This window comes from Manacus vitellinus, unplaced genomic scaffold (genome assembly GCF_001715985.3).
Source record: "Manacus vitellinus isolate BGI_N305 unplaced genomic scaffold, ASM171598v3 scaffold_72_pilon, whole genome shotgun sequence".
NCBI classification, from domain to species: domain Eukaryota; kingdom Metazoa; phylum Chordata; class Aves; order Passeriformes; family Pipridae; genus Manacus; species Manacus vitellinus.
The window spans coordinates 2,127,702-2,138,847 of NW_021940764.1; the positions used below are offsets into that span (position 1 = coordinate 2,127,702).

Genomic DNA, 11,146 nt, shown 5'->3' on the forward strand with positions numbered 1-11,146 from the left:
TCTGGGGTGCCTGGTTTTTGGGAGGAAGGGAGGGGAGGCTCAGCATTCAGCAGAGCCCAGGCTGGTTCACCACAGGGAAACCGAGTCAGGGCAGAGGGTGCCAGGGGTCTGCTGCAGCCTCTCCACAGAGCTGGGGGTACCCCAAATCACAGCTGCCCAGAGACCCCAGATGCTGGGGTGCTGCCCTGCCTTTGGGCCAGCCTTAAGAGGACACACTGCTTTCACCCCTGGCACTGATGCTCCATCATTCCCTTGATGCCATCCATGCTATTCGATGTGGGCCTGAGCAAGACACCGAGTTCCTGGCACGCAGGGCTGGTTTTGGGGTGATTCCCCTGGTTTTGGAGGGTCTCACACCCAATTAATTTTGTTCAGCCCTGAATTGGCCAGGCAGTTGGACTGGATGATCGCTGTAGGTCCCTTCCAACAGAAATAGTCTATTTTATTTAATTTAATAAGGGATCAGTGAGGGGCTCACAGCAACATTGGCCAGGGCTGCTCAGGCTCAGCACCTCCCAGATTTGTAGGATCAAACCAGGCACCAGCTGCCTCTCAAACCCAGCCCCAACCACCTCCCAGCTGCTCCTACTATTCCTCCAACTGGATGTAACTGGGCCCAGTTTTCAGCTGTTCAGCATTGGCCACGGGATTAACCCTTCCCACACCACACAGGGCCTGCCAGGATCCAGCCCCCATGAGAACAGCTCAGCACCATCCCCTCCCACTGCTACAGAGGAGCTTAGGAAGGAAAAGTGAAGCAGTGAAGGGATGCAGGAGGGCAGAGCACCTGAGCCAGGATCAGGCCTTCTGGATCAGGATTCCTGGTGCTCTGGGGAAGCATGGAGCTGATGGCTGCCCAAGCCAATGAACCACGAGGGTTCCAGGAAGTTGGTGATGCTTCAAAACCACCTGTGGGGAAAAAAACACCTCATTTCCTAACACACCAAAGGAGAAAGTATCCAGTGCCACAGGGCATCGTGAGCACAGGTGAGAGGGTTCACCTGTGCACACCCCTGCACGCACCAACGCTGGCACAGGCAGAGCTGCAGCATCCCAGGGATGGCACCACCTCATCCTGCAGGGCATGTGCCACCTTAACATCCCAGGGGATACCTCACCCACTCAGCATCACCCACAGGACATCACTTATCCTCAGATCCCCAAAAATCCTGACAAAGGGAGGGAAAAGGGCTCCTTTCTTCCCGCCCGCCACGGACAGCGAGCCCCTGCGGCCCTTCCAAACAGCTCTATGTGCCAGAAACCCCTCCCTCCTGCCCAGCTCACACGTTTAAGTGGATTTTCCTCTCCTTGTGGGGAAGGACGAGGAAATAAAGAAAGGAAGAAAGGAATGATCCCGGGCCGCCGGGCTCTTTAAACAGATTTCCCCGTATCCGTTTCTTGCCCGCTCCCGTGCCCGCGCGTGTGCCCGTGGATGTGCACATCCCTGACGTCACGGCAGATTTTGAAGTTGCCCGATGCTGGCCATCTGCTCCTGATACGGGAGGCCCCTGAAGCCTCCTTAAAATTAAAATACCACAGAGACCGACCATCCCCCTCCGGCTGGAGCGTGGGCCATGGCCCGGAGCGGGAAGAGCTCGGATCGGGCCCGGCCAGCACATCCCTGCCGAAGCCGCTAATCCCTGTGAAGCAAGAGCGAGGGGGAAAAGGCCAGGGGCAGGGACTGCACGGGGCAAAGTGCCCCGTGGAAGGAGGTGCTTCGGGGGGAAAGGCCCAGGGCCAAAGGGATCTGCACGGGGCAAAAAGGTGCCATGGGAGGAAGGTGGCTCGGCCTTTCGAACCGGGCCAGAGCGTAACCTGGTGCCCGTCAATCCTCTGGGAAAGGTTTGGGATCGGAGCCCCCCGGAATTGTCAGGCGTTTGCCAGAGGGGCTGTGGCTGAGGGGGTCCTGCTCCCACCACTGTCAAAGCAACAGGAGACAGCTCAAGTGATTATACCCTTGGGTAGGGGTTTTGAAGGATTTTAGGGTAATAAAACTGGCAAAGGAAGTGGGAGCTCCATTGTATCCTTCGTTTGTGCTTTGGGAAAGACCTGTGGGTATTTTCAGGTGCCCCTAATTGCACATTGGTAGCTGACTGCAATGCAAGCAGAGCCATGGAGTTGAGCTGGTATCCAACAGAAAAATCCTTAAGGCCTCGTGCCCTGTTTGGGATCCTCCTTGCAGCCTCCATTGCTCTCAGGACACTGAGTCTTGTGCCCCCTGTGCCTCAGTTTCCTCACAGCAGGAATGAGACAAGGCTGTGCCTGACCAGGGGATGTCCTTGGGGACCATCACACTGATCCCACCCCATCCTGCTGCCCAGGGTTGGGATGGGACATGAGGTCAGGCCCACCCCCACTGCCTTCATCCAGTCCCCAAAAATTGCCTGATGATTGCACGGCAATTAGCTGTGGCATGATTACAAGCAGGATGCTTAATGAGGTTAAACCACTACCTGGGACTTCCTGAGTTCTTAATTACTCACTCTTTAATTGCTGCTCACAAGTACATTAATATAAATGACTGTCTGGAACAGAAAAAAGAGATGTGATCAGTGTGAGCTGAGATGCTTCAGGGATATGGCCCTTTCCCAGGGCTCAGATCATCTTCCGAATCCTCCACTCCCCACCAGCAGGGATTACACCCATCCAAGGGCTTAAAGAACACTCTTCTGCCAAAAGTGTTTTGTGCTGGGGCGGTGGGTGGGTGGGCAGAAACCCCCGTGCAGCCCCTCCTGAGCCTGTCTCTGCTCGGCAGCCTCGTGTTTCCGCTGCCTGGTGGACGTGGTGCCGGTGAAGAACGAGGAAGGCGTCGTCATCATGTTCATCCTCAACTTCGAGGACCTGGCCCAGCTCGTCGCCAAGAGCAGCGGCCGGAGCCTCCACCACCGCCTGTCGCAGACCTGGAGCAGAGGTGGGTGTCACCGGGGGCACTGGGGATGTGGGAGAGGCAGCCCAGCATCCTCAGGGCTATCCCCATCCCGTGGTTTTCTCGGGAGCTCTGGGGGCTGAAGGATGCGCCCGTGGCTGGGCAGGATCGTGCACGGGGAGAGGTTTGTGTTTGTGCACGGTGGCAGCTCTGCCTGCTCGGGGACCAGTCTGGCCAGGCACCAACTGGGTGGAAAAAGGCTGTTTGGGCCAGCTGTGCTCCCCTCACATCCACACGTGCCCACACACACCCCCTGAAAACTGGGGATCTGGGAACAGGGCTGGGGGCTGACGCCCTGCATGGGATGGTGCATTTTTAAGGGGAGGGTGTCTTGCTGCAAGTGGAGCTGTGGAGACCCTCTGCGAACCGCCTGCCTTGCTGCATCCTTTCCATATTTAGCACTGGCTGGTGCTGGTGTGGGACAGGGCCTGTGTGCAGGGTCACCAAGAGGGCCAGGGGGCACTCGGTGTCACCACCAGCACGACTGTGCTCCGGGAATGTCACCGCAGGCACCACAAGGATGGTTGCGCTACGATGGCTCAGCCTGCCCCGGCTTTGGGCTGTTCCCTGCTGTGCCAGGCTCATTCCAGGCTTTTGTGAGGCTTTCGGAGGCAGTGGAAAACTCAAATTCCTTTTTTGGGAAGGCTGGATCAAAGGGACGCCGTGGTGAGGCTCTCAAGGGGATGCAGATGCAGATGTTAGACCTGGCGACAAGAAGCTGTAGCATCCAAACCTCCTGCTGCCGTACGGCCCTCGCTGCTCGTCACCTCTGAGTCAGGGAAATAATCCCACATCCACCTTCATGCCAAGCTCCCTGGGGATGTGGGGTGCTATAGGGGTGCTTTGGGCAAAGTAAAGCTGTGGGACCAACCTGGGTCTGTCCCCCCATGGCCTGTGGGGCGGCACAGTGGGACCGGGATCAGAGCCAGGGCCACGTCAGGGATTGATGGGGACACCTGCCCGTTGTGCTGGTGCAGTGGTGTGAGCTTCAGTGCATTCCCACTCGGGGCATCTCTACATCCCAGGGCCATTCAGGTGTCTGTGTGCATGGCAGTGGGTGCCAGTGGAGTTTTCTGTGGGTTTCTGTGTCCTCAGGCCAGACATACACACACAGGATATGTGCGTGTGACTGCACAGATCACCCGTGCACGTGTTCCTACGTCTCTGAAGTGATGAGATTCATATTTTTGGTGGATTGCTTTAGTACCAGTTGGCCTCTATGCATGAGCTTCTGAGGAAATCCTGAATTCCAGCAACAGTGTTGCTTTGCAGCCCCCTTACCTCTCAATACCTCTCAACATAGGATGCATCCATACCCCACCCCACCCCTTTGGGTGGGACCTTTGGCAGAAGGCACCCAAACAAAGGGTACCTGTCTCTTCCCTGCACTGGAGGTTGTGCTGTGCATCCCAAGGGGCACTTCTTGGGTTTCCCACCCCAGTGATGGGGAGTGTGGAAAGGCCAGAGCTGCTGACTCCAGCCCAGGCTGTGCTCTCAAGAACAGGTTTTGTGACTCAGTCTTTAATTACACGGCCACAGGCGGCTGCGTTGCCGGTCCCCGGCTCATTGATGCGCAGGGAAAGTTGGATGCTTTGCTTCTTCCAGCTGAAAAGCTGCTCTGGGCAGTGGGGATGGGGTGAGCAGAGGGAAACCATGTGGTACCCCACCAGTGGAGGCACTTTTGGGGAGTCGGCAGGTTGGGGGCCTGTCCGAGCAGCTCGGTGGTGTCTTGGGGCTCTGTGGGAAGCTAATCCTGCCAAAACCAAACAGCTCCTCAATGTGCTGCTTTTCCCCAGAGGAAAATGTGTTTGTGGGGCTCGTGTCGCGTCCCGTGTGCCTCGGGGTTTTGGCCACTTCTGGTGTGGTTGGTGAGCACAGTTGGTGCTGCTGGGGGTCAGATGAGCCCCAGGGCTGACTCAGGCCCTGAGGGTGTGAGCCTGGCTGCTCACACCAACTCTGAGCAGCAGGAGGCCGTGGTCTCCTCTGTGTCACTAGAGGAGTGACTTTGCATCGGGTGTCACAACCAGGGGCATTGTGTCCCTCTGTGGGCACTGCCAGTCCCTCTCCACGTCTGGTCCCTTCCCCTCCTGAACCTCTCTCACAGCTCCTGCAGCCCTGGCTGCCCTTGCCCAGCCCCAGTCCCCATCAAGGTGGTCTCCTGGTCCCCCTTGTGTGGTCCAGCATCCCTCACTGAAAATCCAGAACAATTCCAAGAACAAAATTGCTAGAACTACTTGTTTTAATGCCTTTCTGACTTACAGTCTCTACTGTGTGATCTCTTTTTCCTGAAGTTCCGCCAAGGAGATTTAGGGGCTCGATTTCCTCCAGGTCCAAATCCCTTAAGTGGCTTTAACCTCTTTAATTGGCTTAGGGATGCTCTGCACCTTTCCTGTCTTGCATCTGTGGTTGTAGGGGACTGCTCTCTGTCTCAGTGGTGCTTTCTGCCAGGTCAGGGTCTGCCTTGAGCACACGGTGGTGTGATGGCGTGGGAATAGCAAGTGTGTTGGAGGAGGAAGGGCCTCCTGGCATGTGCATCCCCCAAAGCCACCCCAAATTCTCCGCAGCCTCTCCCCCTGCCCCGTCTCGCTCCAGCCATCACGTGCAGAGAGGTTACACCTTTCTCTCTTGTGTTTTGTTTTTCTTTCTAACAAGGTCAAAGTAGGAGTTTGAAGTTTAGTCTCCCGTCCCTGCGGCGACTCAAAATCCAGCGGGACTCTCTGCCCACCAGTGAGTTTGATGGAGTAGCCATTGACTATGGAAAGGTAACCGTAGCCTTTGTCTGATATCAGCCCACGCCTCAGGCCAGGTCCCGGTGCTCTTCCTCGCTCTCCCCATCCCGCTGTCCCTCGGCTGCTGTGGCTCGGGCCGGCTCGGGCGGCAGGGCCCCGGTGCTGGGTCAGTGCCAGGCACTGGCCCCGGCCAGGGCCGGTGGTGAGCGCGGTGCTTTGGTGGCGTGGGATGGAGCTGGTGCTGCTCTGCCGGGCCGTGGCTGGCGGGGGGAGCGGGAGATGTGCCGAGCTGCCGAAGCTGGGAGGAAGGTCTGGCTCCATAGTGCACGTTGTCCGGGATGGTGGAGCTCCAGGGAGCTGCCCTCGCCTCGAGGAGGGGACGTGCTGGTGGCTGTAGGAGAGAGGAGCAGGTGTGCTCTGAGCAGGGACTGGAAGGCTCATTTCCCCGTGGTTTTCCTGGCAGGGACCAGGCAGTGCAGGCAGATCCGGCTTCTCAGCCCTCCAGCAAAGACTGTGCTTCCTGTGATGGAGGGTGATGCTGTCATTGCTGACCTTGAAAAACTCTTGGTGGGTCCTCTTTAGAGACTGTTGTTCTCGGTGGCTTCTTGGCTGTCAGAAGTGCTCCGGGTACCTCCAGTCACAGACGTGTTGTTTCTGCAGTGCTGCAGCTCGAGGCTGTGGGCAGGAGGCTCCTGCTCTGCTAAGGCATCCCCAGGTGCCAGGTTCTCGCTGGCTGTATCCACACAGCCTGGGTAAAGCTGCTTCCCAAAATTATAGATAGGAGAGACAAAAGGTGCCTGTCTTCTCAGAGGCTGTGCTTGTGGCAGGTTGAAAATGTGTCACGTTATCAGATACTCTGGGTATGTCACTCCCACAGACACCAGCACTGGGTACCCCCAGGCTGAAGCTGTGCAGTGCACTGGGATGTTTGGGGTGCACACATACATGGAAGATGTGGATTGAGGACAACCTGATGATCAAGTGGGGGCAGCTCTGCAGCTCCAGGGGCAGCCAGCCCCTCCTGGCACCACATCCTAAAACCCGCCCTAAAGTCCTTAGGGGTGGTGAGAAGTGCCACAGTCCCTCCTATGGGTATCACTGGAGGGGCACAGTCCCAGGGGGTTCTGCTCCAGAAGGTGGTTGCTCTGTGCACCCATTGCAGAAGTCATTAAAGGCTGGAAACTCTTTAGGTCTCCAGGGAAGAAGGTTTAGCCATGGCTAAGGGTGGCTGTAGGAGAAGGAGGACCAATATGGCCAGATTTGCAAACCCAGCAGCTCCTGCAGTGGCTCCTGGTGCAGAGCACAGCCTCTCCCACAGACACCAGCACAGCACCCTGGGCACTGACCCTCGGGGGTGGCCTCAGCTCTTGCAGCAGGTGAGGGGAGGGCAGGTCCAGTGATGGGTCGTAGGGACACCTCAGAAAAGCGCATGGCAAGGCAGGTACTCCAGCAAGCCTGTCCCTGGGCTCTGCTCTTCTCTTGCTCTGCTTCCCGGCTGTGCAGCATCGCCTTGCGAACACCCCGCGGCCACCCAGCCTCCGGCGGGAGCTGGGGGGAGGTGGGAGCTGCCAGGTCCCCAGGGACTCGGTCGCCCCACTCCAAAGCAGGTCCTGGTCCCGGCTGGAGGTGACCCCGGGAACTGCGGCGCTTCCCAGCCCTCTGCCCCTCCTCTTACCTCCCCCGGCTCCCTCTCCTTCCCCCCCAGCACGCGGGGACTCCTTCTAATACAACGCTTTCTCCTGGCTGTCTTAAAGCCTGGTGGTGACTCCCTGATTTTGAGGGACTTGAAGACATCGCCCAAGGAGAACTGTATGCAGTCAGAGACCGAATCCCTCCTGGAAAAGGAGCGGAGGCCGAGCCTGGAGGCCGACCCCACCCTACAACACTCGTCCCCGAAACAAGAGCCTCCCCTGCCGGGCCCACAAGGGTCGTACCCCGCGTGGGGTTTCTTTCGGTCTCGCCCTGGGGGCAGCTTCCACAGCCTCCGCAGGGTCTCCTCCTTGGACAACTTTGAGGCTGCGAGGTCTGAGTTCCAGAGAAAATTCAGGGAAAGGAGGGCAAACTCAGGTAGGGGAAAACCCCCGGAGCTGTCGGTTTTCTGCGGGAGCCAGGGCCCTGGGCAATGGCCCCGGCACATCTTGGGGGGGGAGGTCTTGGTCTCTTGCCCTGCACTGCTTTTCCTCTGCAAAGTGGAGATAAGGTGGGGTCTCCTCCCCAGATCCACTGGACTCCATGCAATTCCCTGCGGAGGCAGGTCCTGCTCTGTGCATGGAACCATCCACGGTGTGGTGTGTGAGATGTGAGACTGTGTGAGGTTGCTTTTGGCTGCCCCACACGAGGGGTGTCCCACTGCCACCCCACCTCCCCGGGAGGGAGGGGAGGGGTCTGCAGGCACGTGCAATGTGAGCTGTGTCCATGTGTTGGAGGCAGATGAGACACCGGCCAGGCCACTCTGGAGGGATGGAGGGAACACACCTCCATCGTGGTATTGATGTCCAGACCTCTTGTTCTTATGAAGTGATGATGACAAATTAGATTAAGGTCAGGAAAGAGAAGCTTCAGTAACTGGGGATGGACAGAGATCGGTCTGTGGTGTCTGGCATGAGAAAATGGGGTGGAGGATCATGATCCTCAATTAGTCACAGGTTATGGCCCCTCAGGAGGGGACACAATGTAGAGGGAGGGAAGGGGAATGAGCAGGGAGAAGGGTGGCAGCTGGTGCTCACCAGCACCTTCACAATGTCTTCAGACACCTCCTGCTCACGACACCACCTGGGTCAATGTCAGAGCGCAAGGGATAGAAGGGGTAGAAAGCTGGAAACACAACCCTGCCCTGCCTGGAGGAGATGGAAAGGTGGGAACACACTGGGTATGGTGCCTGGGGATGATCCTGGAGCCCTGGATGTGGGTACATGCTCCCATCCATGACAAACACACTGCCACAGCATTGACCACGAACCTCCAGGGTTTGCTTCCTGGTCCTGCACTGGGGTCACCCAGAGAGGCAGATCCCCAGGGAAAACTGTCAGGATCCAGCCCCACAACAGCTCTTCTTCCAGACAAAGCCTTGACCTCCCTATCTGGAGCATTGGGGTGAAGGATACACCTGAGTGGGGACATCATCCAACTGCTGCTCAGTTTGGTGGCCAAACACCAAGGCAGCAGCTCAGGAGCTGCAGGGGTGGAGGACAATAACCTCCTCCTTCATCTGTTTTCTTGCCAGTTTTGGCATTCCTCTCTGATAGGTCTCATTGGGGCTGGTCCCTAACCTGCTACAGTCTTCAGGGACAGCACAGGGTATTGGATGCCTCTGTATCTTGGTCTGAGCCCCTGAAGGAGATTCAATGGCAAAGAGATAGGTGATGTGTCTGACAAGCAGCCCCCTCTCAGGCGTCTTGGGTCAGGCATCCCATGCCTGAGCCACGCTGAAGAAGCCAAGCCTTTATGGCCAGGCAGACATTGGTGGCACCTTCTGGTGGCACCTTGTGGTGGTCCCCGATTCCTGGGGGTCCCAGAGTGAGGTGGGGGCTCTGCGGGTCAGCTCCTGCTCACACTGCCCTTCTCAACGCTCCTCTCCATCCTCTTGCAGAGGCTTCCCACGTCAAACCCAACCCCCCGAACTCCACCTCGGACTCGGACCTCATGAAGTACAGGACCATCAGCCAGATCCCCCAGTTCACCCTCAACTTCGTGGAGTTCAACCTGGAGAAGCACCGCTCGGGCTCCACCACGGAGATCGAGATCATCGCTCCCCACAAGGTGATGGAGCGCACCCAGAACGTCACCGAGAAGGTCACGCAGGTACGTGGGCGCTGAGAGGCCGCCGAGGCAGTGGTGGGGTGGTGGTGTTGCTGCTGGGGGACAGTCACAGCCACTCCTGTGGCTTTTGGAGAAGAGGAGCAGAGAGCGCAGTGATACCTGGAGATTCCACCCTAGGAATTGCCAGCATCCCTGTGTTTGGGTTTTCTCTCTTCCTCTGAAAGGCTGAAATGCTCTTTTTATTCCCTTTAGTGAATATTTCTGGTGATTTCTGTGGCTGGGGGAACACTGGCACAGACTGCTCATGGTGTGATGGTGGCCTTGAAGGGGACACGTGTGATCATGTTTGTGTGTGCACATGGCTTCATTTGGGGGGGAGGCTCTGGCCTCTCTTCCTGACCCCAACGCCAGGGATGGAGCCCCCAGGGCGCTGCTGATCCCGAGGTGCTCGCCTGGTCCATGCCAGGAGCAAAGGTGGCCACGCCAAGGGCCACCAGATCCCCCGGGAGACAGCAGGTGGCACTGCACTGTCACCGACACGTGTGGCACTGCCTGTCGCTGCGGGGGACACGTGTGGCCGTGCGGTGTCACCGCAAGGGACGCGCCTGGCGCTGTTCTGACGCGTCGGGATGCGGGAAAGGTGTGTCCCGCCGTGTCCCGCGATCCCGAGGAGGGAGCTCTGACCTGTGGGGAAACTGAGGCGCGGGATGAAACACATCCAAGGGCACCTCCCGCCGCTGCCAGCAGCAGCCCAGAGCAGATTTAGTGCTAATTCAGCCATCTGAGCCCGGAAAAGCCTCTGGTCTTGCAGGTCAGCTCCAGCAGAGCGGGGTGCTCTGCGGGGTTCTCCTCCTGCCTCGTGGCCTCCACGTGTCCAGAGGGACTCCCTGCTCCCCACAGCACAGGGCAGTTCTCAGGCTCGTTTTCCCCCAGGCTTGTCCCCTTCACCCCAAACCCCACGTAGTGCCTCTGATCTGGGGGTGACTGCAGTGACCAGGGATCAGCCCCAGAACTCCAGCGGGATGGTGAGCAGCCTCCATGCCCTGTCCCCATCACAAGGGACACCCCCACAACAAGGGCCACTGTCCACACTGGGGTGACAGTGGCACGGTGGTGTTGGCCACTCAGCGTGGGGACAGTAGCTGGTTGTGATGTGACAGGATTGCAGCTGACGGGTCCCCGCAGGACCTCAGAGTACACAAAGACTGACCTTCCCTTCATATTCAGTCTCCAGATGGGATGGGATAGGATGGGATGGGACAGGACAGGACAGGATGGACCTCTTCTCCCCTCCATATCTCCCCCTTCCAGGGGGGACCCAGGCATCCTCCCTGTTCTCACCCCAACGTCCCCTGAACCTCCCACAAAGCCAGAGCTCCCCTCTCCTGGCTGATAAATAATTCATGGTGAGGCAGAGACAGCAGCGAGACACCACTAACAGTGTCTAAAAATACCTGCTGGTGGGCAGGGAGAGGAGGCAGGGGCTGTTTGGGGTGGTCTGGCCCCACAGCAGGAGAGGACAGGTCACAAGTGCAATGAATGTGCTGGGCACGGCCTGCCAGGGCTGTGGCTCTGGGGCATAGCTGGAGGCATGTGGGGATGCTGTGGGGTTGGTGTCACCAGGCTGGGGTCCTGTTGCAGGTGCTGTGTGTCCCAGTCCCCTGGACTGTCCCGAGGGTGGTGGTGGAGCTGGGCAGGAGGATGCTGGGGACAGGGATGGGGGGCTGAGCTG

The 11,146-nt window shown here is 58.3% G+C and overlaps 1 protein-coding gene across 1 annotated transcript in view; it reads left to right on the top strand.

Annotated features, from left to right (window-relative positions):
- Positions 1–11,146, top strand: part of KCNH6 (potassium voltage-gated channel subfamily H member 6) — a 32,054-nt gene that overhangs the window by 5,829 nt on the left and 15,079 nt on the right. The window contains exons 2-3 of the mRNA XM_018084559.2: positions 2,756–2,911; positions 9,245–9,456. Coding sequence (XP_017940048.1) covers positions 2,818–2,911; positions 9,245–9,456 — 306 coding nt within the window. The 5' untranslated portion in view covers positions 2,756–2,817. The remainder of the gene's footprint in view (positions 1–2,755; positions 2,912–9,244; positions 9,457–11,146) is intronic.